Raw genomic sequence first — 27,344 nt, forward strand, 5'->3', positions numbered from 1 at the left:
AGCATCATCCAAGCTTGCCTTTCAGAAGATCCCCTCCAGGGGCACCTGGGCGGCTCACTCAGTTAAGCAACCGACTCTTGATTTCTCCAGGTTGTGAGATCGAGCCCGGAGTCTGGCTCCATGCTCAGCGGGGAGTCTGCTTGAGATTCTCTCTCCCTCTCCCCGTCACTCCCCCCAACTCGTGCTCTCAAGTAAAATAAAAGTCCCCCTCCAGTTGCAGTTGGGGAAAGTGGGGATTTTGATGGGGGCCGGAGGAAGGGTGTGGGAGTTTGCAATCTAACAGCACAGGCTTGCGCGTGCTCATTCCTACCTGCGTCTTCAGTACTGACCTCACATTGAAGCCTCAGTCACGAGCTTCCTTGCAAGGTAGTTACTAACTCCAGTGACCTCTCTGTGTCTCTGGTGGTTAAGAAACCAAACCCTCTTCCTGCTGGAAAAATCTGACTCACATTCTATGCAGAGACGCTCATGAAAACAAGAGATGCTCTCCGTTTGATTTCAAGGCAAGGATTTGTTAAAAAGGTCATTTCAGTGCAATGGCAGTGGAGGTCTGCTCAGGATGAGTCTCCGAAGGGCCCGGGGCGAGGGATAGATCCCGGGCAGGAGAGAGGCTCTTGCCGGGTCTGACGAGGGACATCCATGGCGACCGTCCACCACGACAGGGTTGCATGTGTGACTTAAGGGAAAAGCAGCTCAGAGACCGTCACAAACCCAGCAGCCAAAGGCCATGGAGAACACGGGCCAATTTCAGAGGCATAGCTGGGAAGAAAATCATTCAATCCAGATTGGGATATCTTCCGTGAATTATAGCTGGACCCAAATGCTGAAAACGAGCTTGTCTGGCATTCAGGCATTTAAGAGGCAGGGCAAGCCAAGAGGAAAATAGTCTGGTGCTGGGTCTCTAGCTCAGAACATCTGTATTTTATCTGGCATCCAGATGATGAAAAGGTCCAGGGATCCAAGAGTCAGAGCAGATTTGATTCCCCAAATGATTACACGTCCCTTTCAACTGGGCTACGCACTTTGCAAGCAGAAATCAGGCCTTGACTGCTCCCCTTCGTCAGAGCACCACACCCACCCCTCTGCATTTTCTACTGTCAAAATATAGTGTTTTTGAAGAAAGGAAGGAATTAGTCCATTTGGGGAGTTAGCACTACTAAGGGATTTGGGAAGCAGATGAGAATGTTTCTCATGGCTGCACTTTTCTATGACCTAGGAAATCAGACATGCAGACTATTAACAGTGAGGAAAACTCTTTCTTCACTGAGCAAGGTGAGGCCGGAGCTCAGCTTCCCCAGCGGAGCTTAGACGCCACTGAGGGAGACAGTAAGTGGGAAATGCACTCCATCAAGTCCTGGGAGTATTTGAGCCAAATGCCTACATCTTTCCCCTGACTTCTAACTCTTAAAAAACTAAAACAAAAACAAAAAAAACAAACAAAAAAAATCCCAACAAGGTTGAGGGTATAATAGGAGGGCAGAAGTTTCCAGAAAACAGGCACTAATTAGCCTCCCCTTTAAGATGATGCTAAGCAGGTGGCAGTCATCCTGGGTCAACTCAGTGGGAGCCCAGACAATGGACAGAATGATTTTAGAAGAACAGAGCTGCCTAGGTGCCCTCAGCAAGGTGGTGGTGTGGTTTTCAACACGGTTGCAGATCCACATAGGAAAGGTAAAATGGGACAAACTCCAGTCCACTCCTTCACCCACATGACCTCCCAGAGGAAACAATCAGAGCTTGTTTGCACCCAAAGACTACAACCGCCCCCCACGGTCTGTGCCAGTACATGTTGGGGAAAGAGCCTTGAAATAAAAATCCAACTAGACTTCGCCAAACCCCTCTCTTAATAAAGGGTCTGCTCACGATGGGAGGACCGTAATTCTTCGTTAATTAAACACGCAGTGGCATCACCTCCTGCCCCAGTCCAAGGATGGAGATTTCCCTACACATTGGACCATGCCTGGCCAAGCCTCCAACCAAGACTAACTCATCTCCAAAGATGGCGGCTCAACTCTGTTCTTCCTGCCAGCAAAGAATCACTTGCACCAGAGTACGGATCCCTACCAGATCCCCTGTCCTAGTCACTAACACCCTGTGAAGATTCCTAGGCCAGTGCCCCTGTGTGGCAGCAACAGACCCAACGTGAAATAGGCTGCTAATGGCTTCCACAGGGACTCGGGCATCACGAGCCACCATGGGTGAAAACGTTCAGGCGTGGCAGGCCACAGGTTCTGCTGCTTTCCTGAAACCATTGTTGGGAATGGAAACAGTTTACTCTATGACTGTTAAATCATTTGGATTTTCTTAAGTGGTTTTCCCCCTGGTAGTGCCGGAAAGTCCTAAGAATAATTCCTGCACATTTCCCCTACCCACCTATTTCCATCATCGATTAAAACCGTGTTTGTAGCGGGCTCTAATTACATATGCTGATGATAGTTTAATCTACAAAGCGCAGACACAGGGAATTAACTTTTTGACCACATCCTAACAATTTCTCACTAGCCTGTCTTTTGATTTTGATTCCTATGCCCTGAGGAAGCCTGGAATCCCAGAGCCAGTCACAAGCACTGAGAGCCGTATGTAAAAAATAAATCTCAGCGGTGGGCAGATACGCTGCCTATGTGTAACTGAATCTTCGAGGGCTTTAGAGATGCCACGAAAATCTGATTTTTAGAAGGACTTTGTAGATATACACAGTTGCCTCGCGTAGAAATGAGGACCTCATTTTTACTTAATTAACCAACCAGCACTCCGTGAAGAAAACACAGGACCCTGGATGAGTAAATGATTAAACCTTTGGCCCACAGGATCCCTGAAGGAACCATGCGTCTCCACTTGCCCTGATTGTCAAATATCCAGGAATTTCAATAGGGGATCATTAAACCATCGGCAGCTTGAAATCAACTACGATGGGAGTATTTACACCACGGAAATCAGCAAACACTACAATTTAAGGTTTTTGTCGTGTGTTCCAAAGAGCCATTTTACCGGTACACCACTGCTTTGACCTCGACCGAACTATTTTAAAATCCAAATTAATTACTAAAAAGTCTCTCTAGTGGATGTAGGCTTTAGAGGTAAGCATACCAGGGTTCAAACCCCGGCTCTGTTCTTTACTGGCTGTGCGACCTTAAACAAGTTACTCATCCTGTCTGAAATCTTAGTTCCCTCATCCATAAAATAAGAACATGGAACTGCTTCAGCCAAGGTCATTCTGAGAATTAAATGGGAGAGCCCACATAAAGCTCCCAGGACAGAAGAGGACACAAAAGTTAAACTACTCCCTTGCCCTTTAACCTGACCCAGTCTTAACATGGGAAACACTAGTTCACTTTCAAAACAGTCCTCCCTGTCAAAAGCAAGTAATTCGGGGGGCCCTAGGTTGGGGAAGAATAGTCCCAGAAAGAAGGCAGCAAATAGTGGTCAGCTGGGATGCCTAGGAGCCAAGCAGAGTCCTGACTTAGCCAATACTATGTATAAAGATGTCAATGGCAGCTTTATTTATAATAACCAAAAAAAAAAAAAAAGATGGAGCAATCTAAAAATGTAACAAAAGAAAAAAATTAAGTGAATTATGGTTCATGCAAATACATAATCCATTAAAAACAGTGTATGCTAAGAATTTTAATAGCAAGAGAATATGCCTATAAAATTTATAATAGCAAATGCAGGGGCATCTGGGTGGCTCAGTCGGTTAAGGGTCTGCCTTCAGCTCAGGTCATGATCCCAGGGTCCTGGGATGGAGCCCCACATCCAGCTCTCTGCTTGGTGGGGAGTCTGCTTCTCCCTCTCCCCCTGCCTGCCGCTCCCCACCCCCTGCTTGTGCTCTCTCTCTGTCAAATAAATAAATAAAATCATTCAAAAAGAAAAAACGTAGGGTCGGTATTATATACACAGAAGACATAAATGATTAAATACATATACGTGATTATACTCACACATTCAGCACGAAGATGGGAAATCTACGTGCGGACGTCTACATCGCAGGCATCTCTGGGTGGTAAGGTGATAGGCGAAACTGATCTTCTTCATCTTTCTTGCATTAAAAAAATAAAACACTTTATTTTTCTTTTCTAATAAAAAAGAGCCTGTGCCCACTGCAAGCCCATCTTTGGTGAGGAGCCTGCCACAGAAGCGACGGCGGAAGTTTCAAATCGAAAGAGGTAACAGGGAAATAGGGAGAAGATCATCACACTGAATCAAAAGCCTCTGTGACGTAGAAACCAACCCAAAGAAGCTGGGCTACAAGGAGCAAATGGGGGTGCCCAAGTAAAAACAGAAGGAGGTGGTGACCACAACGTAGATGCTCAAAGGCCAAAGACCCGGGAGGAAACTCAGCAGTGGAGCTTTCTGGAACATTTAAGGGCGTTCCTGATGTGCTGAGTGGTTATATCTGGGAGAGGCTATCAAGAAAAGCCTCTGTCCTTGCAGATCTGTAATAGGCTGGAAAAGCACCTTTGGCCTTCCCAGTCACTGTAGTAGTATTTGAAATAGCAGAGATTGGAAAAAAAACACAAAAAAACCCGAAGTGGTCACCAACAGTTACCAGTTAGAAAAATGAAGTATGATACATCCATGCAATGGAATGCTGTGGAGTCATAAACAAGGGGGTTCTTTATGCGCCAATAGAGAATGAGCCCCAAAATACATTATTACCAAAAAAAAAAAAGCAATGTGATAAACACTGCGAATAGATACAGTTTATATAAAAAGGATGGAGAGATACTTTATGATATATTCCCTTTCTTCAGTTTTGTTGGTTTTTTTTAACTGTGTGAGTATTGCTTATTTTAAAAAAATTTTTTTTAAATAAAACTCCCGTTTTATATGGTTTAGCTATAGTCATTTCTAAAGGACAGACACTATATTTTCTTGGTCAAGGTGATTTTTTTTTCTTTGAGGTCTTGTCCAGTCCAGAATTTCTGGAGCGGAAAAAAAAAGAGAAACTATGATCAAAGTCAAAATTTACTTGTGATTAAGTCACTAATCTTTTATGATAAAAAGCTGTGGCGGGGAACGACAATCCCTTGCCCACACTTAATTGCTGTTAACTGTGTGTACGGAGCACCCTCTAGTGGACATATGCTGACATTACAGAATTTTATATCCAGGGTATCCCAGTAAAATCTCAAACTGCCAGAATGTGAGATACACGTAATTATAAATACATATGTAGATATATACATTATATTTTGCAAAAATGTGAGAAAACCCATTAAAGCTCATGTCTTTCTAAATAAAAAATTTAGTATAAAAATGATAAAATCGGGGCGCCTGAGTGGTGGCTCAGTCAGTTAAGTGTTTGCCTTCTGCTCAGGTCATGATCCCAGCTTCCTGGGATCGAGCCCTAGTTCCGTCTCCCATATCGGTGGGGAGTCTGCTTCTCCCTCTCTCCCTACTCCACCCCTCCACTCGTGTGCTCTTGCTCGCTCCAGCTCTCTGTCTCTCTCCCTCTCTTTTTTAAGATTGTATTTATTTGCCAGAGAGAGAGAGAGAGAGCACAACCAGGGGGAGCGCCAGGCAGAGGGAGAAGCAGGCTCCCCACTGAGCAAGGAGCCCCACATGAGACTCGATCCCAGCACCCTGAGATCATGACTTGAGCCGAAGGCAGACATCCAACCGACTGAGCCACCCAGGCATCCCTCTCTCTCTGTGTCTCAAATAAATAAATTAAATTAAAAAAAATGATAAAATAAAAAATTCAAACCTTGAGGGGAAAAACATTCAACCCCTGGCCTAGACATATAATATTAAAGATGGTCAAGGTGTTTCTGATAAATATTATTTTGCTATTATTTTTTAAGAACGCTCAGCCATTAAGTATCTTTTTTTCAGTTCCATTGAAATACAATTGACATACAACATTGTAAGGCTTAACCAGCATAATGTGATGATTTGATATACATATATATTACAAAATGATTACCACTATGAGGTTAACACATCCACCACCCCCATAGTTACCTTTTGTGTGTGTGTGCATGTATGTGATGAGAACTTTTAAGAGCTACTCTCTCAGCTAATAGAGTATTAGCTGTAGACACCACGCTGGACATTACATCCTCAGCACTTATTCATCTTATAACTGGACATTTGTACCTTTTGGTCCACTTTCACCCATTCCCCACCCCAACCCCGACACCTGGCAACCACCAATCTACTCTAGGTCTTTGGTTTCCTTGTAGGTTCCACATATAAGTGAGATCATATGGTATTTGTCTTTCTCTCTCTGACATACTTCACTTAGCCTAATGCTCATGATTTATCCCTTTGTTGCAAATGGCAAAATTTCCTCCTTTTTTTATGGCCGAATAGTGTTCCTTTATACACATATGACACATCTTGATCCATTCATCCATCGATGGACACTTAGGTGGTTTCCATGTCTTGGCTCTTGTAAATAATGCTGCTATGAACATTTGAGGACAGGTATCTCTTCAAGGCAGTGATTTCATTTCCCTCAGTTATATACACAGAGTGGAATTGCTGGATCATAGGGTAGTTCCATTTTTAATCTTGTGAGGCCCCTCCGTACTGTTTGCCACTGTGGCTGTGCCCATTTATGGCCCCTCCAGCAGGGCACAAGGGTTCCCTTTTCTCCACATCCTCACCGACACGTGCTATCTCTTCTTGATCCTAGCCCTTCTAACAGGTGTGAGGTGATCTCACATTGTGGTTTTGATCTGCATCTCCCAGGTGGTTAGTGAGTGAGGACTGATGTTGGCAACCGAATTGTTGCTCATCTCTGCCGCCTTCTCGTTTGGGTTAAGTGAGACTGTCAGTTTAAAAAGGCCTTGGTCCTGTGGAGCTTCCTGTTGTCTGTGAGAACCCTGTGCCTGACAGTGCTCCGCACAAGGCTAACTGAGCTCTTAACAGCTCCCCCCAGGGAGAGTACAGCAGTGAGTCAGTCTCCTGGAAAACCAAGGCATATTTCTCTCTCCAGACTAGGAAGAGAACGGCCACTTAGCATGGCAGGATGATCATTTATGTCTACACATCTGTATCTACATCCACACCAATCTGTCTGTCTACCTACCTACCTCTGAGTCTAGTTTCCTCTGTAGCGAATCTTAGCAGCTTATTAACCATAGCGCCTTCAGAGAAACCAAGCAAACCCTCCCGGTGCCACTCCGGGTATGGAACAGAGGGAAAAGAGAGAGAACTAAAGCCTAAGGTTGGGAAATGGGGAAGTATGGTAACCAAGGAGGAAACTGGGAGGAAGGAAGCAGAAGGTCTAGCATTTACTGAGCCGCTGTGTGTGCGCGTTACACACTGTTTCATTTAGCCTCCACGACAGTTCTATAAGGGAACGATCGTTTGCTCTCATTCTAGAGACACGGAAAATAGGACTCTCGGAGTTTAATTACCGTATCCATGGTTACCCTCCCATAAGTGGCACAGCTGGGCTCTGACAGCAGGTGTGCCTACAGAACCCACTTTGTCAGACTGACTCTCAGGAAGAGCAGAAAGGAGCAGGAAGCAAGAGAGGGACGGTGATCGTAAGATACCAATAGTAACAGTCAACTGAGGGTCTGGATCATTCCTATCACACATCCTGAGCTAGATCTTCTTTTTCTAATTCTCTCCTATGAGACTTATGCTGATTCCCAAGCAGCTCCTGAGATTCGGTCAAGATCTCGTGGACTCATTGAGTGATGTCACCAAGGCTATTCTGTAGGTCTTTGAAATTGTCCTGTGGACTTCCTGACTCCCTGGAAAAGCCTGGTCACCAAAGGAATGCTCTTGGGGGGAAAGGGAGAGAGGAACACCTCAAATGTTTCCCAGGGGAATGGTGTATTGACCTGGGATGGCCTGCCTATCACCTGACCAACCAGAAAGCCCACAGGTGGCTCCATTAGGTGAATGTTTAATGATGATTTGAGAGGAGATAAATTTAGGTTTGCATTCCACAGTGATTACTCTGAAGAACACAGAAACCCAAACATTGACGGATTTTGAAACCTGATTCCAAAGAACAAAAAAAAAAAAAAAGGGGAAAGAGAGGAAGGAAGGAAGGAAAAGAAAAAGTTACCCCATAAAAGACACAATGAATTCTGTTATCCTCTTGGAGTGAAGAGAAATGGTCATCTAAGACTCTTGGTGAAAGAAGTGATGACCTTTAACTAGAAAACTTTCATGCATGCATGCACACAAGCACACACCCTCACAGATTTTTAATATATGAGAGAAGGAACACCTGTTAGTTCAAACAGGCCCGTTGCATTTAAGACTATCCTGTCACTGGAAGTTTGCAAACCATGTCTTGATAATCAATTGGAAGGAAGAGAAAAAAATAAATGAAATACATGAATAAATGAATAAAGTCCACTGTGGAGGTTTAGCCAATGCAAAATTGAAAGGATTCTATTCTGGGCAGGAAGGAAGATGAGATTACCCATGAGATCCTTTCCAACGCTGTAATACTATGAGCCTGTTCAAAGGATACTGACTTCTGGTTTCTGTCTACACAGACATTATGAGAGGACACCAGCCTTGTCATCCTTCTTGTAAAACCTGCAATGAATCTATGACCCTGTGCACTTCGTGTCCGAAAGGTCAGTATGGAGTATGATAAGAAGTGGCTGTGGCCAAGCCAATTCACTGTCACTCATGTGTATTGGCATTTTTACGTAAAAGGTTTGCAGGACTTGATCCAGTCCTCACTGTTCCTATCACTGTGGCTACTCTGGAAAAATGCAGGGGCCCAAACAGTGACCTCTAACAAAAACTGGTATTCAGGAGTGCATGGTGGGTTCAGTCGGTAGAATATGTGACTCTTGATCTCAGGGTTTTAAGTTCGAGTCCCACATTGGGTGTAAAAATTACTTAAAAATAAAATCTTAAAAAAACAAACAAAACTGGCTTTCAAAGGACCAAAAAAAAAAGAGAGAGAGAGAGAGAGAATGAAAAGAAAAATGCCAATGTTCTTATCCAAAGGCATGATGAAGTCATCTGTTGATCTGGCCAGAGATTTTGTTAGGGTCTCTGGGTACCTGACATTTCTAGAGGTTCCATTACTCTTTAAAGTGCATTAGCCAAAACAAGAGAACTTAGGGTAGGGTAGAGGGTAAATACCCTACTTATTCTTTCCTTCTTCATTTCTGAATTTAGGAGAGAAAAAAAAACCCAAGAACAACAACTTTTTTTTTTTTAAGATTTATTTGAGAGAGAGCGAGAGAGAGCGCGAGGAGCAGGGGAGAGGGGCAGAGGGAGAGGGACAAGCAGACTCCCCACTGAGCAGGGAGCCCAATGCGGGACTCAATCCCAGGACCCTGGGATCATGGTCTGAGCTGAAGGCAGATGCCCAACTGACTGAGCCACCCAGGCGCCCCAGCCAAGAACAACAAACTTAACAGGTCAAGAGATGAACTGCTTCATCATTTACAATAACAAAACATCAGAAATAGCAACTTCCCTGAATTCTGGGGATATTTTATTAACATGGTACACTAACAGTGAGAAGTTAAGAATTAAAAGTGACCATTAAAGTGGTCATTATGTTGGAAGGTGCAATGTTCATCATGAGATGGGGCACAAAAGTTTAAAATTTCAGGTGTGCCATGATTCTACCCCTACGAAATATAAAAGTTTATAACCAAAAATTGAAGGAATTTTCTTGGGATTTGGGAGTGAAGGGTGATTTTAAAATAGTTTTCTTCAATAATGATGTTATCTGATTTTTTTCAATTAAGAAGCACTGGGTGTTATACGCAAATAAGGAATCAGGGAACACTACATCAAAAACTAATGATGTAATGTATGGTGATTAACATAATAAAATAAAATAAAATAAAAAAGAATAAGTAGGCAGACCGTCCACTCCAGGTGGTGCTGGATGGTGGAGGAGTTGCCACTATGTTAGTGTCCTAGCAGGAGAGGATTCCAGAAGCAGAAGAATAGACTCTATTGAGCTGCACATGTAAAACGGCCTTACACGAAGACAGACCAAGGTGTTAATAGACAGATCAACTGGGGAAAGGGAAGCCCCATAGTGACCTGCAGGAAAGTAAAAGAAACAGGGCAAGCGGGCATCTGGGTGACTCAGTCAGTCTTGATCTTGGGGTCCTGGGATCGAGTCCCACATCTGGTTCCCTGCTCAGCAGGGAGCCTGCTTGTCCCTCTGCCTCTGCCCTTCCCCCCCATCATGCACTCTTTCTCTCTCTCAAATAAATTAAAGAAAGAAAGAAAGAAAGAAAAGAAGGAAAGAAGGAAGGAAGGAAAGAAAGAAAGAAAGAAAACAAAGAAAGGAAAGAAAAAAAGAAAGAAAGAAAGAAGGAAGGAAGGAAGGAAAGAAAGAAAGAAAGAAAACAAAGAAAGGAAAGAAAGAAAGAAAGAGAAAGAAAGAAAGAAAAAGAAAAGAAAGAAAGAAAGGAAAGAAAGAAAGGAAAGAAAGAAAGAAAGAAAGAAAAGAAAGAAAGGAAAGAAAGAAAAAAAGAAAGAAAGAAAGGAAGGAAGGAAAACAGGGCAAAAGCCTCTGTTGTGGATTTCCTTTCTGGAGATTTAACTCAATGTGGAAGACTGAGCCTCACTAACAAATACTTTGGTTTGCCGGAAAGCAGCATTCCACATTCTCGGGTCTTTGCAGAGGTTCAGAAAAGCTGCCGGGGGCATCTGTCCTCTGCATGGACCCCTGTGCCATTGGACCTGCCACGTGATGATGGTCTGCTCTGCCTTCTTCCCTGGGTTTCTAGGCACGTATCTGCTGGCCCAGGCCTGTGTCTCCTCCTGTCCTGAAGGCACATGGCCCTCGGCGAGGAGTGGCCACTGCGAGAACTGTATGGAGGACTGTACCTCCTGCTCTGGAGCCCATCTCTGCAGAACGTGCCGGACGGGGCTGGACTTCCCTCTCTTCCTCCACGAAGGCAGATGCTACACCAGGTGCCCTGAGTAAGTGTCCCTCTTCCTTCCACGTCCCACTCGGGTTCATTCTCCTGCTGTACTTGGAGGGCAATTCCTTCCTGCACCAGAGGATGCCGTCCTGGTTACAGAGCCTTTGGAACTGTCCCCTCGACACGCAGTCGCTGTCAGCCACGGCAGCCAAACCAGGCCCTTGTGACTGTGATATGTATGTGTTTTTGACCTTTGTGAAAATACGCTCTTTTTCCACCTTGTGGTTATGATCAAGGAGTTGTCTTCCTTCCATGACAAAAGTTAAGGCTGTGAATACATGAATGTGTTCTTAAATGTTTACAGTAGGTGAGGTGTGAGGTATAAATAATAAATATGGAATCATACCTGGTGAATTATTGATTGATTCCTCATGGTGTCCTCAGTCCTCTGGTTTATAATTCCTCTTCTCTTCCCATCAATGGGTCCAGCTCCAGGATGTAAAAATGAGTGGAAACAGCACATGGAAAAGTTTATCTGGGAACCTTCAGTGACAAGCAACAGAAATTCTAAGTAGAATGACTGAGACAATGTGGGGTTTACTATCTCACGGAACAAAAAGGTTAAAACCCAGCATTGGTTACATCAGCGGCCAACACTTCATTAAAGACCCACAATCTTTCTGTTTTGTCCTTGAATCTTCTTCAGCTTGTCCTCCCCTGAGCCCCTGAGCCATGTTGTCTGCCCCGTTTCCAAACCTCACCACCCTACACGACAACAACCAGAGACAGAAAAGGGCACGTTTCTCCTCCTCCATCTCTTTTTAAAAGGAAAGAAAACTTCCTCTGACTTCCCTTCACATCTCATTAGCCAGAATGCTTCACTTCCGTCTTCCAAAAATGATCTCTGGCGAGAAGGACGGAAATAGAAGGATCGGTTTAGGCTACACAAAATTCACCCCTGCACACCCAAATAAAATCAGAACACTGTCAGGCAGGGAGACTGGAAAGAGGGAGGTGAGGAAGGAGTTTGGGGAAGTGACCAACAGAATCTGTTTGAAGCAATTAGAAATTTCCCACTGATTAAAAGAACTTGATGGTAGAGCTACAAGATCTATGATAGAGGTAGATCATTAGTATCTGTATCCACTGCTGAAATAGATCCTATAGGGTAAAAACGTAAGTCAGGGTACTCAAGAAACTTCCAGCCCAGTGGAGAAGCCAAGCATATTCAATTCAGTTCCGCAGATAAATAGTTAGCACCTACTAGGTGTAAGAATTGACATCGGAAGCTAAGTTATAATCAACTGAAGGTTCTCCATTTGGTCCAAAAATGCTAAGATACTAGATACTACTGTATAAGGGAGCCTGGTCTTAGCTTTCATCTGGGTACAATTTGGTTTCCTCTCTTCTACTAATCTGCTCCTTCTCCAAATTTTCTTTCGTAAAACTACATTAGATACGTAACCTTTATTCACCCCGTCCCATTTCTTCCTGATACATTCAATACACTTTTGTTTCCTGAATAAATATAAGAATGGCTGAAAGAATGATGAAACAGACGTGAATGAGTTAATTAAAACATCAAGTAAAGATGCCGTATAGGATCCATTATTGGCATTGATTCAAAAAGGACTCGAGCAGCCTGAGTTATTTGCTACAATTCTTCACCTCCCCATGTACCTGTGCCCCCTGCTCGTCCCTTTGCAGCAACTTCCACAGACACAGAATGGACTTCCCTGACCCTTGACTTTGGGCCGGGTTGCTTTGCTTTGGCCAACAGGATGTTAGCAGAAGGGAAGCAGAGAGGCTTACAACCTGTTTGTCTGGATGAACTGGCCCTCTTGTGCTCTGTCATGGCTAAGAGAAGAATGTGCCCCAGGAGGTCCCTGTGCCAGGGAAGATAAAGGGACAGGAAGAAGACCTGAATCCAGTGTGTATCTCAGGGCCCAGCCTCCTTCTCCCGGAGTACATGCATGACCTCTGCCCCTACAATGACATTGGCCTCTTTCAGCGCAAGCTCAGCCTAGATCTGCCTTCCTGCAGATACATGGGTGATGAGTTTGGGAGTGTCCTGCCACTCAGCCTATTATGGCAACAGCTGACAAATAGAATGAAAATTATAGAAAACAACTGGAATAGATACCTAGAACATCGGGGGGCACCTGGGTCGCTCAGTCGTTAAGCGTCTGCCTTTGGCTCAGGTCATGATCCCAGGGTCCTGGGATCGAGCCCTGCGTCGGGCTCCCTGCTCGGCGGGAAGCCTGCTTCTCCCTCTCCCACTCCCCCCTGCTTGTGTTCCTGCTCTTGCTGTGTCTCTCTCTGTCAGATAAATAAATAAAATCTTAAAAAAAAAAAAAAAGATACCTAGAACATCAGAAGTCCATATTCTCTACAACGGTTTATGATTTTCCTGCTTCTGCACGTTCCAGTTCTTCCCGCCAGCTTTTTTCTTCAAAAAACTGTCGAAATTTCCCCCATCTTCCAAATCTATTTGAAAAGGTTGAGGTTTTCGTAGTTACTGTGTTCATCAGTCAGTGAGAGATTTCTCTGGCGTGATAATGTAATCACTAGAGGTACAATATATATATACAGACGCCAGATTCCACCTGGAAGAAAGTCACTCTTATAAACATATCCTCCACGAGCAGCTACTGCAAATATGTTTGATGCTGCGTGCAAACATTATATGTGCATGTTTGAAAAAAGCCACCAAAGGTTGGCTGAGAGCATCCGAAAGCAAAAGTGGTTCCAATTTTATAGGGCATTAAACCTTTAGAGCTTTGTAAAAATAAGTTTTTAATTATGAATGAACATTTTATATTAAGGACTAAATTCAGTAATTTATTAAATTAAAATTTTTCATTAAAAATGTATTGGATAAAAAGCATTTTCTACTCTAACATAAGTTTCTAATTAAAAAAAAAAGAAGAAGAAAGAATAAAAATTGGGAGATAAAATAGGGAAACCAGAAGGTGGCTAAACTATATACACATTAACAAAAGTGGTTTTCAAACCAACCAAATTCACAAGGATAACACCTGTCCCTTTCCTTTTTCTCCTCCCGGATTTGGCTTCTGACCCCTCCTTCCTCGGCAAATCTGACTGCCTCGTTCTGCCCGACAATAGCTGCCGTCCTTCCAGTGTCTTTCAGTCCCAAGCCCTCTGCCACCAGGCGGGACTCACTTCCCCGGATGGAAAGCATCTCCAGTTGTGCTCTGTCTTCCCCACAGGGGCTTCTATGCAGAAGACAGCACATGTGAGCAGTGTAGCTCTCCTTGCAAAACATGCGAAGGAAACGCCACCACCTGCCACTCTTGCCAAGGAAGCCTCATCCTGCACCAGGGAGCATGCCGGGAAGCCTGCCCCGAGAGGCATGTGGCCGTGGAGGGGGTGTGCAAGCATTGCCCTGAGATGTGTCAGGACTGCATCCATGAGAAGACATGCAAAGGTACATGGGAGCATCCCAGGGGAGAGTGTGGCTCCCCCAGGCTACCGCCCCTGGGGACCAACCATGGCGGGGGTGGGGGGGGTGGGGGGGGCGGGGGGGCTATACAGAATGGAGGGAACCAGTCTCCTTATCTTTCCTGAAATATAATCATCTCCATGCACATCACTGAAGCAATCAAGGGCGTTCTTCAAGCTAAGACAAATGAAAGCCCCTTTTCTGCATGATTTCTTCCACACAGGTGTACTGAGCACTTAGGGATGCGCCAAGCACCATCCCAGCTGCTAGAGATCTAGATAAGAACCCGAAGTTCCTGCCTCTTTGTGCACAAAATCTTATAGGGAGGCTTATATTAATGAAACACAGAGGAAGCTAGAGAATTGCAAGTGTTACAAAAGATAGGAAAGAGAAGGTCAGGCGAAGACGGTAAGACTCAGAATAGCACTCTGGCTAGGAATTCTTTCTCTGGAATTATCTCCAAGAAGGGCTAATTTCCTCTCCAGAGCAAGACCCATTGAACTGATGCTGTTCTATCAAAAGGATTCCCTTGGCGTGACCCAAAGCGTTTTCTTGGTTTCCCCCCAAATAAGAGAATGAATACAGATGAAAGAAACCCACAACGCATGCCTCACGCTGAGTTACCATGTCTATGTCACTGATCTACTCTATCAGTGAATGAAAACATAACTAATGCAAGAATGTTTAAGCCGCTTTGGGGCTGAATAGAGCATGCTTTTCGGGTTTTCAACAATACCTCCAGCATCTCAGCCATAGATGGTCTGCCACAGCTCTGCAATTTTTTACACCTCTGAGGGGCAGGTCATTTCGGGCTGTAAACCCAGCACCATGTCATCAGGCCACCATATGTGGTCTTCTCTCCCAAAGCTTAGAGATGTGGGGGATGTGCCCTGGCAGGCTTGGCATGGGGCATATGCATGGAACACTCAGGTCAAAGGAGCCAGTGTGGTCCGGACAGGCTAGCCCACTCCAGAAGGAACGAATTCCTTTCTCCTGTGCCCAGTGGGGTAACTTGCTGCTTCCTCCTTCCTCCAGAGTGTATGCCTGGGTCCTTCCTGTACCAGGATATGTGTCATCCATCCTGTCCCCACGGCTTCTATGCAGACATACGCAAGTGTGTCCCCTGCCACGAAGACTGTCTGGAGTGTAGTGGCCCCTCAGCGGATGACTGTGACCTCTGTGCCGAGCCATCCCTGGTTCTCTATGATGGACAGTGTTTGGACGAATGTCCAGTGGGAACTTACTATGAAAAAGAGACTAAGGATTGCAGAGGTAAAGACTTGCGTGTGTATGGCCAAGCATCCCAGGGAGGCTGTCACAATGATGGGTTTCTGCTGAGACAAAGCAGGTGCTGGGGTTTGCAGGGTTCCAGCCCCGGAGCTGTCATCCCATCCGTTTCCCTCCTGCTCAACAAAGCAGATTTTTGAATCCGCTCTAATTCATTATTTTTTTTTTTTAAAGATTTATTTATTTGAGAGAGCGAGAATGAGAGAGAGTACATGAGAGGGGGGAGGGTCAGAGGGAGAAGCAGGCTTCTCGCCGAGCAGGGAGCCCGATGCGGGACTCGATCCCGGGACTCCAGAATCATGACCTGAGCCGAAGGCAGTTGCTTAACCAACTGAGCCACCCAGGCGCCCTCATTATGTATTTTTTAAATGAATCATTCATAAGCTTTGACCATGTAATTTTTCTTAATAACAAATCAGATTGACCCTCCTCACAACATAGGCCCTGAACTGCTGATCAAAAAGAATTCTCATGTGAAGTTTCACAGCAGAGATGAGCCTTCAAAAGTCACCCAAAATGGAAGTTGGTTGTTGTTTTTTTTTTCTTAAACCTTGAAGCCACTAAAGGTTGACAGCAGCTCAGGGAAAACCGTGCCACAGAGGATTTTCTTGGTGCCTCTTGGGTCCCTTATCAGTTTTCTCCCTGTGGTTCCCCCCCCGCCCGGACCCCGTGGCTCCTCATCTGCTTCAGCAGCTCCTGCCCTGGGACCCCCACTCAGCACATCAACCCGAACCCATTCAAGGAGGGATCTGCTCTCGTTTATGCCTCCTTATGTTTTCCCTAGGTATCAACTGTTGGCCTCAGAACAGGAAAAATAACAGGTCTATTATGAGAATTCTCAAACCACTGAATCACTCTGGGTGAACTTCTCCAGAGTTTCAGGCTTCACTCCAGCTAGGCGGCCAGTGGTAACTTTGCCCCATGTCGCCACCTAGCAAGCACTAGACAGCTATGCAGAGGTGGTCCCAATAGCAGCAAGAGCTTGAGGGTGAGAAACCCCAGCGCCCCCCCCAACGTTCCAGAACGTACTCAGGAGACCGATTTGCATGTCCTAGGACATGAAGATGGAGCTGACTCCTCACAGCTTTCTGCTCTAGCACTATGATCAACACACCTTGTTGTGTGTTTTATGTAAGGTACTCTTCACTGTCAATGTTCCACCCGAAAGACCACAGACTAGAACATGGTGGAAGACAGGGCGGCAGTGAGCTTGGGGCCAGTTTCCTTGAGAAGTTTAGCAACTTGGCCAAAGGCCATCGTGCCTGTACTCAGACAGGAACTAAGGGTCAATTTCTGCCTTTCTCTGGTGTTTGCCATACAGAGAACTTTGCAGGCCTCACAGTACATTTACTTGACTTAATTTTCTCATTGAGAAAGGCCCCTGGTTTCCATCCCTGGTTGCCCATTAGAATCACCTGGAGAGCTTCAAAAAAAAAAAAAATACCACTGTACAGATGCCTGGGCTCCCCTCAGACCAACTCAACCGTAGGGAACTAACTTGAGGGCTTTCCCTACAAGGCGATGGCTCCTTCCACCAGTCCAAAGGCAGGCTGAGGGAAGCTGGTACTGGAAGAAACAGGGTGGCCACCGGACTTTCCAGAAAGAAGAAACAAAGAACCTGACCTGAAAAATTAAGATTTGGGTAGATGTGGAGAAGCATCCAGAACCAAGCAGGATCTCCTCCAAGAAACACAAGGGCTTGGGATCCATTTGGATCATCCAAATTATCCTCTATGAGAGAGCATAGGCACCTCTAAGAATCTCACGCCTATCCCAAGGCACTGGGGCAGAAATAGCAAGAGCTCTGATTAAGCTCCTGGGTTCAACTTCTAACCCTGCCCATTTCCAGCCAAGTGACTTAGCACCTTCAGCCTCAATTTCCTGATCTAGATAACATGAGATGACCATAATGCCATGTGTCTATTCATTCAGGGAGCACTTACTGGGGGCTTCCTATGTACTGTGTGCTCCTCTAGGCCTAGGGAAAAGCAAGGGACAATACAGACAGAATACGGGGCGGGTGGGGGTGCAGACAGACCCTAAAAAAGGTAAGTCAAAAGGAAAAGTTAGTCAGGGCAGGGGAACAGGAAGTTGGACAGGATGGAGTTGAAATTATAGTGAAGGCATCCTGAAGACCTCATAGAAAAACAGAGGGAACAAGCCACACATACATCTAGGAGAACCACACATACACTCTAGGCAGAGGGAACGGCAATGGCCAAGACCCCGAGGTAGGGATGAATTGTTTTGATTTTATTTGTCTAAGAAAAGTTACTGAGTGCCTGTTACATGCCAGGTCCTCTCACAGGTACTGTGCATTCATCAATGAATACAAAAGAGGCCTTTTTTTGATCAACAGGCAATTACAGTACATCCCAACAACTGTTGTTAGTGATAAGCTCGAGTTGTTCTGGGAGGTCAGTGGAGGGCCACAGAGAGTTATGGGGTAAGCAGGCCACAGATCAGTGTATGACCATACCCTACAGAATTGCTTATTGTTTTGTTGCAGTTTTGGTAACCACACTGAGTCTAATATTTCTGGATGCGGCAAGAAGGGGTTCTCTAGATATTATAGAGAATGTGAAATGGCCATTTTTCTTCTCATTTGACAAGAATGCTCTACCCAGAGCCTAAGGGCTCTACCCAACTAGTGGCCCCCATGCCCTGGACCCAGAGCCCTAGAAATCTCTGAAAGAAAAGGGGAAGGGGTGTGAACACACCTTCTAGGGGCGCCCTGGACCTCTCTCACTTGGTCTTCTGCCCCCACCGTGCCCACAGATTGCCACAAGTCCTGCCAGACCTGCTCATCACCTGGGATTTGCACGGCCTGTCAGGAGGGCCTTCTGGTCAACCACCACGGGGACTGCGTGCCTCACAAGGAATGTGCCCCCATTGAGTACTGGGATGTGGAGGCTCTGGGATGCAAGCCCTGCCATGCTAAGTGCTTCCGCTGCACGGGGCCTGCCGAGGACCAGTGTCACACCTGCCAGAGGGACAACCTTCTTTTCAGTGAGTCACGTGTCCTCTGAGGAGGGCTCTCTCTTTCCCTCCATCTGGGAAACCACCTTGCATGACGCCTGGTGCCCAGATGTTTGGTGCCTTTCTAATTTTTCACTTTGTATTTGGAAAATTTTCAAACCAATAGAAAAGAAAAAAGTATGAAGAACGCCACACACATGCCCTTCACCCACTTCGGCCACCACTAATTGGGTGTCCCATTTGCTTAATCATTCGCGTGCTCAGTCTTAACTGTCTCAATGTGTAATGCCTACATAATCCACAATAAATTTTTTCCTGACCATCTGAGGATGTGATACACACATCATGACTCCTTTTGCATAAATACTTTAGTATGTATTTCCTAAAACTAAGGATACTTTTTGACATAGCCATGGTACAGTTGTTGATGCAAGTGAATTTAACATCAATACTTGACTATATCATCTGTTTTATAATTTTGGCAATTCCTCCTTGGAACAGGATCCAGTCTCCAATCAGGTATTGCCTTCAGGTGCCAGGTCTCTGTAGCCCCCATTAAACTGAAACATTTCCACAGACATTTTTTTCTATAGAATATTGACATTTTAGAAGAATACAGTCCCTATCCCTCCACTGAAGTCTGTGTGAGGTGTCCCACAATTAGACAGAGATAATTCATTCTCAGCCAGAATACTTCACAGGTGATGTCGTGTCCACCTGGAGACCCAGGATGTCACCTGCCCCTCACTGGTGACGCTAACTGTGGTCATCTGTTCAGAGTGCTGTCCAATGTCTCCAGTGCTTAGTTACTATTTTCCCTTGTGATAAATAAGCAATCTGTGGAGAGACACTTTACAAACATGCAGGGATTCAGCCCCTCATCAAAATTTCCCCTGGATTTTGCATCCAGGGATTAATAAATCTTCTTGAAGTCTGGCATGGTCTGAGGTTGGCCACCTCCAGCAGATCTTATCACAGATGTGAAGCAATGCCCTCAGGTTTCCAGGGATTCCATGATTAGGCTAATACAGGTATGTGAGAAAGAAAATGAGACAAAGCGCACTCAGCTAAAAGAAGGAGCAACGGAGGGGCATAGGAGAGAGGGAAGGAAGAGATGAACGTGCTGAAGACCTGGAAAGGGTTAGCATCTATCTCCCCAACCCACACAGATCTGAGAAGCAAGACCCTCACAAGGACACCATCTCATTCCTCCTGCATCCTCCCTTCCCACATGGTTCACCCTAGGGAGCACAGAGAAGAAGTTTGGGAGACGTTCATCATACTTGATACCAAGACAGACTCTTTTCCTTCCTTGGCAGACAGGACCTGCGTGCAGGACTGCCCCGAGGGCTACTATGCTGATGAGGACAGCCACCAATGTGTCCCCTGCCACAGCTCCTGCAGGACGTGTGAAGGGAGACACAGCACACAATGCCTCTCCTGCCAACCAGGCTTGCTCCAGCTGGAAAAAGAGTGCCTGCTGCAGTGCCTGGAAGGGTAAGGTGCCCAACACACGTTTCCCTCATTTAATCCCAAACCAGGCAGGCAGCACTAATGGCAAACCCATTTTGCAGATGAGGAAGCTAAGTTATAGAACACCACGATGAAGTCTCAGTGCTAGGAAGAAATGAAGATCAGAGGCCAACCAAGATCTACTGATCTCTAAAGGATTTCAGCTAGGGGCACCTGGGGGGGCTCAGTCGGTAGAGCACATGACTCTTGACCCTGGGTTCGTGAGTTTGAGCCTCATGTTGGATGCAGAGATTACTTAAATAAATATCTTAAAAAAAAAAAAAGATTTCAGCTAATTCATAGTAATGGATGAGGACATAGGAGAGGCAGAGTGACCCAGTGAGAAAACATGAAGGGTTGATCATCAAGTTAGAATCATGCGTCAAACTTCACTACTAATTTTAAGGTACAAGAAAACCCAAGGCAGAGGCAAAGCATTCTTCCCTTAGAGAAGTCTAAGACCATAAATGTAGGTCCTTCCTCTTCTGCATTAGGATTTGTTCTGATCACATTTAATAGGTGAGGTCTAAGCAATGTATGCAGAGCATTGATTTTACAAAGGGAACAATTTCAATTAAATATTTCCACTCATATGCCACCAATACTCCAATCTACCATGCCCCCATACGTCTACAACTTACAGGCTTAATTACATAAGCAACCTAGATACACAGATGTATGCTCCTAAAAGCATATCATAAATAAGAACTCTATCATTTTTTGCTAGGAAAAACTTTTAGTGTATTTATCAGAAGGTCTGGTTACCAGCATATTTGAAAGAGGATTTGAGCGGGTCATCCCTTTTCTCCCGCCAGGAATGCCCAGTAAAGAGAAAGATGGATTACAGGCCCGTTGCTAATTCTTCCTTCCCAATCAGTAACATAAGGCACTGAGCGTTTCCAGACCCAAATTGAAAGGCTATCACCTTGGCCTTTCCCCAATGCTTCTGCCCAGATGAGACATCACGTTTCTTTCCTTCGGTTCTTAGCAATTCCTGCCTGCATTACTCACCGTGGTGCTTTACACGGCCCTCATCCATTCACCCATTCATTCCACACATGTCTAATGAAGAGCACCTGGATGTAAAATACAAAGATTTTGACCTTCAAGAATTAATTCTTCCTGGGGCGCCTGGGTGGCTCAGTCAGTTAAGCATCTGCCTTCGGCTCAGGTCATGATCCTGGGGTCCTGGGATCGAGCCCCGCATCGGGCTCCCTGCTCAGCTAGGAGTCTCCTTCTCCCTCTCCCTCTGCCCCTCCACCCCCACTCATGCTCTTTCTCTCTCAATGTCTCTCAAATAAATAAATAAATATTTTTAAAAAAAGAATTGATTCTTCCTATATATTTCTTACCAAGAAAATTATAAGCACCTGGAAAAAAAAAAAAAACCTCTTATTTTTCACACATATTTACTACAATGCTCAGCACAGAGTCACACACCTCAGCCCTGAAAAACACCAGCCATATGGATCCATGAAGAAAGAGCCCTACCCAACAAGAGACGGAATAGGGCCACCTGGCTTAGCCTTTCCCCTTCATTCCAGAAAGTGCCCGAAAAGATCTGGATCCAATGAAAGGAATCTCCATCTCCCCCAAATCAAGTCATTAAATACTTTTTACACAAAAGGGCATAATCCTGTCATCTAAATAGTTGTAGACCATCGAATTAAGAAGACAATTTTTACATTGGGAAGTATGTGAAGTTACCCACTGGGGAGGAGAGGCATGGGTTGCCATAAACCTCTTTAATGGGGTATTAATGAGGTATAAGTGGAAATATTTAACAGCAATGGTTCCTTTTATAAAATTGATGTTCCATGCGCGTTGCATCAATCTCATATGGTAAATCTCCTCGCCTCGGAAAGGCAGGTATATGATCCTCCGAACCCTTTACCCACACCCATAATTATTTTAGTGTTTAACCTCAGAGCAGGGTTTTGTTTTTTTTTTAATGATTTTTATTTATTTATTTGTCAGAGAGAGAAAGAGCACAAGCAGGGAGAGCGGCAGACAGAGTAGGCAGAGGGAGAAGCAGGCTCCCCGCTGAGAAGGAGCCCAATGTGGGACTTGATCCCAGGACCCTGGGATCATGACCTGAGCCAAAGGCAGACGCTTAACTGACTGAGCCACCCTGGAGCCCAGGGGCCTTCTATCTTAAAAATAACCGATCACATTAGTAAAGAACATGTATGCTGCTTTGGAGTTTACAAAGTATTTCTACTCAGAATATATTTTTATATTATGATTTGGTTCTCCAACAATCCTCAGAGATCGACTTATTCTCCCCATTTTACAGATGACAAAATTGAGGCTCAAAGAGGTTAAGTGACTTGCCCAACATCACAAGGCTACTCATACACAGTGGGGCCAAAACAAGAAATCAGATCTTCTGACTTCACGCCCCTGTATTGTCTGTGTGGGAAGGTGTGTGTTTCTACCTCTTCCCATTTCTCTTTCAAGTCTTCTGTGGCTTTTATCAGCTCTTTAGTTCCCGATTGATGCTTTCTTTGTCCTCCCTTCATCACCCTGTCTCTCTCACCCCCCAGGCTTACTGATTGACTCGGCAGTACTTTTCCTCACCTAATGGCAGAAGGTAAAACAAGGCCTGATTTGCCACAAGCTGGGCCACTGAGGTACAAGCGCTCAGATCAGGGACAGGTGGCGAGGGAGAGGCAGACTCAGCGCTACCTTGCTCTGGTTTTAGTTTCCAACGACTAGTGGAACTGAAATAAGCTTTAGGGAACCTCATGTGGCAAATAGTTTCAGGCCGGAGAAGCCAAGGGCAAACCGTCAAGTTTCAAGGAGAGCGTCAATGTGCCGGGGTCCAGAGATGCCAAAAAGGGTCAGATGATGTCTAGAAGTTCATCTAGAAGTTCATCTTTGTCAAAGATTTCTTTTCTCTCTTCTATCTAACTTGAAATATTTTTATTTACTTTGCCCTGCTTTGTTATAGTGGTAAACAGGTTCAAATCACAGGAGCCCACTTCGTGAGCTGTTTGACATTAAGCCAACTGTCTAAATTCTCTGAGCCTCAATTTTTACTTACATAAAATAGGGATGATAATATCTAAATCATGAGGTTTGCTTTGAGATTTAATCATACGATTCATAATTATCACGAATATGTGTGATTTATAATATGCCAGGCACTGTTCCAACAATTTTCTCAACAATAACTTGTTTAGTTTTAGCTACTAACATTAGCCGCATATTACAGACCTGAGACACAGAGATGTTGTGAGACTTGGCCAAGGTTGCACAGCTCATAAGTGGAATTGCTTGACTTTGACCCCATGCAGTTTGTTCCAGAAGGCAAGCTCCAGACTGCATGGCTCTAGTGTCTCCCTTTTAGGTTCAAAAGGTGAAATAATGTCTATGAAGTCCCTAGTGTACTACCAGGTACATAGTTAAAAGGCAATGAACAGTGATTATGGTTATATTTAGCCTCCAAAAATTTTTTCAGAGGTTACATCTATTATGATGTAAACATTAGCATCATTCATGTCATTTTCTATTTCAAGATAGATTTTTTTCGAAGATTTTATTTATTTATTTGTCAGAGAGAGAGAGACAGCATGCACAAGCAGGGGGAGGGGCAGAGGGAGAAGCAGACTCCCAGCTGAGCCCGATGCGGGGCTCGATCCCAGGACCCTGGGATCATGACCTGAGCCAAAGGCAGACGCATAACCAACTGAGCCACCCCCAGGCGTCCCTCAAGATAGGAGATGTTTTTTTAAATTGCGAAACTAGAAGAATCACTCAGAGGTACATCAAAAACATCTTCCATACCCTGATCCCAGTCAACAAAACGTGAAGCTTGAATTTTCCAGTGGAGAAGCACATGGGTATAGAGAAGGTAAAAGTAGTGAATAATTACTGTGGTTCTACTGCATGTGATAAGTCCTTTCGTGTGTGTTACCTAATTCAAAATTCACAAATAGCAGGGGAGGGGTTGTAGTGCCCAATTTAAAGATAAGAAAACTGATTTATATTGTAGTGCCCAATTCAAAGATAAGAAAACTGAGTCATTAGATTTATTAGTATCATTACAGGAATACCTTGGAGATACCGCAGTTCACTTCCAGACCACTGCAATAAAGTGAATATTGCAATGGAGCTCGTTCAAATGAAGTTTTCAGTTTCCCGGGGCATATATGTAAAAGTTAGGCTTACACGATACCGTAGCCCATTAAGTGTGCAATAGCATTATGTCTAAGAGAGCAATCTACATACCTAAATTAAAAAATGCTTGATTGCCAAAAAATGCTAACCGTCATCTGGGCTTTCAGTAATCACTGATCACAGATGTCCATAACAAGTATTGTAATAATAATGAAAAAGTTTGAAATATTGCGAGAATTACCAAAATGTGGCAGAGACATGAAGTGAGCAAGTGGTATTGGAAAAACAGCACCGAAAGACTTGCCCCAATGTGCAATATCTGTGAAGCGCAATAAAGCAAAGTGCAATAATATGAGATGTGCCCACAGTAACGTATCTACTGAGTAACGTTAACGAGTAGAGTCTTAAGTCACCCAGCCTGGAACCGAACACCCCATGCAACTCACCCTGATTTTTCCACCACACCCAACTTAAGAGCAAAGCTTATTCAGTCTTTGCTTCCCCCCTTGGTTTCAGATACTACGCAGAAATCTCCACAGGACGGTGCAAGAGGTGCAGCAAGAGCTGCAAGGCATGCCGGGGCCCGCAGCCCACCGACTGCCTGTCTTGCGATTCGTTTTTCTTTCTACTCCGCTCCAAGGGAGAGTGTCATCGCAACTGCCCAGAGCATTACTATGCGGAGCAAGGCACACGGACGTGTGAGAGATGCCACCCGACCTGCGACAAATGCAAAGGTGAGGGTGTATCTGTCATTTTGCCTGTGTAGATGGGAAGATGAGGATTCCTTTCTGCCTGGCCCCTCTGTTTTCATCACCTGTAGAGCTTTCTCTCCCTTGCCAACCCGGCCAATCCTCTCCAGCATCAGCACCTCTCCCCTGGGCCGCCCTGCACTATCCTGCCGTCTCTTCAGACCCTCCCAGCCTTCCAGGCCCAGATACAGGCATCGTCTCCCCCAGGAGGTGCTTCCCACCTGCTCTGTCCTCTGCTTGTTGAACTTGGAATCTGCCTAGGGAGTTTTATTTTTGTTATTACAACAGCTACTTAAGATGTCTGTCTTTAGCTCTCCCAAGCTCCATTCTCACTTTCCTGAGACCGACTTCTCTGTCCCAGAGAACCCTAAAATCAACATGTCCCAGAGTAAACACAATCTGGGTTTCCTTTGATAGTCACTCTTTCTGTTAATGGACCCGCTATCCAACCAATACCTTAACGATATCCTCCCCTTGCCTCCTGCCCAACCCACCTGCTCTCCAACAAAGGTAAACTTCAAGATCTGCTGATTTTCTCTCCTAAGCATTTCTGTACTCAGATCTCTCTCATTCTTACTATCCTCGTTCTCCATTCTCAGCATCTCTCAGTCAACTTTCTGAAGTACCAGCAATGTGACTTCGACTCTGGTCTTGCCACCCCCAGGTCATCCTGTACAGTACTGTCAGAGTGATCAAAAATTCCCATCTGCTGGGCATGGAAAGATGATCAGTGTGAATTATTCTCAACATTGAAGAAATACCTCCTACAATGTTTTAATTGTTAAAACTTATTAGGTTAATATTTGTAGTTGGTATGGTACATTTCTGCTATCCTTTTCAAAATTATCTTGGCTATTTCCAGCCCCATTTTTTTTTAAGATTTTATTAATTGATTTGACAGAGAGAGAGAGCACAAGTAGGGGGAACAGCAGACAGAGGGAGAAGCAGGCTCCTCGCTGAGCAGGGAGCCCAATGTGGGTCTTGATCCCAGGACCCCGGGATCATGACCCAAGCCGAAGGCAGCCACTTAACCGACTGAGCCACCTAGGCGCCCCTCCAGCCCCTTTTCTATATAAATTTTATACACAGTCACATTTCATTTAAAAAAAAAAAAAACCCGGGGCACCTGGGTGGCTCAGTCGGTTAAGCGTCTGCCTTCGGCTCAGGTCATGATCTCAGGGTCCTGGGATGGAGCCCCGCATTGGGCTCCCTGCTCCACGGGAAGCCTGCTTCTCCCTCTCCCACTCCCCCTGCTTGTGTTCCCTCTCTCGCTGTCTCTCTCTGTCAAATAAATAAATAAAATCTTTAAAAAAATAATAATAAATAAATAAATAAATAAATAATCCCTTGGATATTAACTGGCTTTAACTGAATTTATTTGGGGGAGGGGAAATCCATCTTTATGATCCTGAGTCATCACATCTATGAACATGGTATATCTCTGCAATCTATGCATTTACTTTTTGTCCTTCAATAAATTTCCAATAATTTTTTCTTATTTTTAAAAGGTGATTAAAGTCTTTCCCCAGCCAGTCCTTTTAGCTTATGACCTTGCCTCTCTTTCCATGTACTCTAGAACCTAGAGCCACTCAGCAGCTACCAAACACGTTATACTCTTTCATGTCTCTGTGCCTTTTGTCTATGTGTTTCCTCTTTCTGGAGAATGACGCCATAGGCAACTCTCAACTTAGAAGACCCAGCTTGGGTGTCATCTCCTCCGGGAAGCTTTTCTTAGTCCTCCCAGCAATGTTCTTCCTTCTTCTGGTTCTGTAATATACTGCTTTATCATAGCTCTTTTTACATTAATTTTAATTAATCATGTCCATCTCGCCTAGTAATTGTGAGACCCTCAGGGCTAGGATTGTGCCACATTTACTTTGTATACCCTGTTCTAGTCTAGACTGTAACACATAGTGAGTGCTCATTTAGTGTTTGCTGAATGAATGAATGAACACAAAACAAACAAATCCTAAAGTCTTTTTGCAAATTGGAAAATTCTCCATTATTATATCTCCAAATGTTGCTTCTCCACCCTTTCCTCTAATGTCCTTTTCTGGAATTCCTTATTTAATGTCACTCAGACTTTCCTGATCTCTATGTCTCCTACCTACTGTTTTATATTTCTATTTCTTTGACTCTCTGTGGTTTATACTAGGTTAATTCATCAGTACTTTATTCCATTTCTCTAATTTGTTCTCTGTGTTTAGTCTAAAGTTCAGCCCATCTATTATTTTAGGGTTTTTTTTTTAATTTAAATAACTTACTTTTAAATTTTTAAATTATTTCTTTATACCCATCTCTTTTTGTTTCATATCTTCCTATTTGTATTACCTAATTTACCCTTTCTTTATAGGTATTATGTCTTTTTATTTTTTGAATATCTTTAATATACTGACTTTTAAA

At 44.5% G+C, this 27,344-nt stretch overlaps 1 protein-coding gene across 1 annotated transcript in view; it reads left to right on the top strand.

Moving 5' to 3' along the window:
• PCSK5 (proprotein convertase subtilisin/kexin type 5) overlaps positions 1 to 27,344 on the top strand; it is a 440,253-nt gene that overhangs the window by 392,072 nt on the left and 20,837 nt on the right. The window contains exons 27-34 of the mRNA XM_081804067.1: positions 4,086 to 4,163; positions 8,472 to 8,555; positions 10,692 to 10,887; positions 14,060 to 14,277; positions 15,328 to 15,564; positions 18,358 to 18,588; positions 19,878 to 20,055; positions 24,709 to 24,926. Coding sequence (XP_081660193.1) covers positions 4,086 to 4,163; positions 8,472 to 8,555; positions 10,692 to 10,887; positions 14,060 to 14,277; positions 15,328 to 15,564; positions 18,358 to 18,588; positions 19,878 to 20,055; positions 24,709 to 24,926 — 1,440 coding nt within the window. The remainder of the gene's footprint in view (positions 1 to 4,085; positions 4,164 to 8,471; positions 8,556 to 10,691; positions 10,888 to 14,059; positions 14,278 to 15,327; positions 15,565 to 18,357; positions 18,589 to 19,877; positions 20,056 to 24,708; positions 24,927 to 27,344) is intronic.

This window comes from Leptonychotes weddellii, chromosome 14 (genome assembly GCF_054177405.1).
Source record: "Leptonychotes weddellii isolate Sample4059 chromosome 14, ASM5417740v2, whole genome shotgun sequence".
NCBI lineage: Eukaryota > Metazoa > Chordata > Mammalia > Carnivora > Phocidae > Leptonychotes > Leptonychotes weddellii.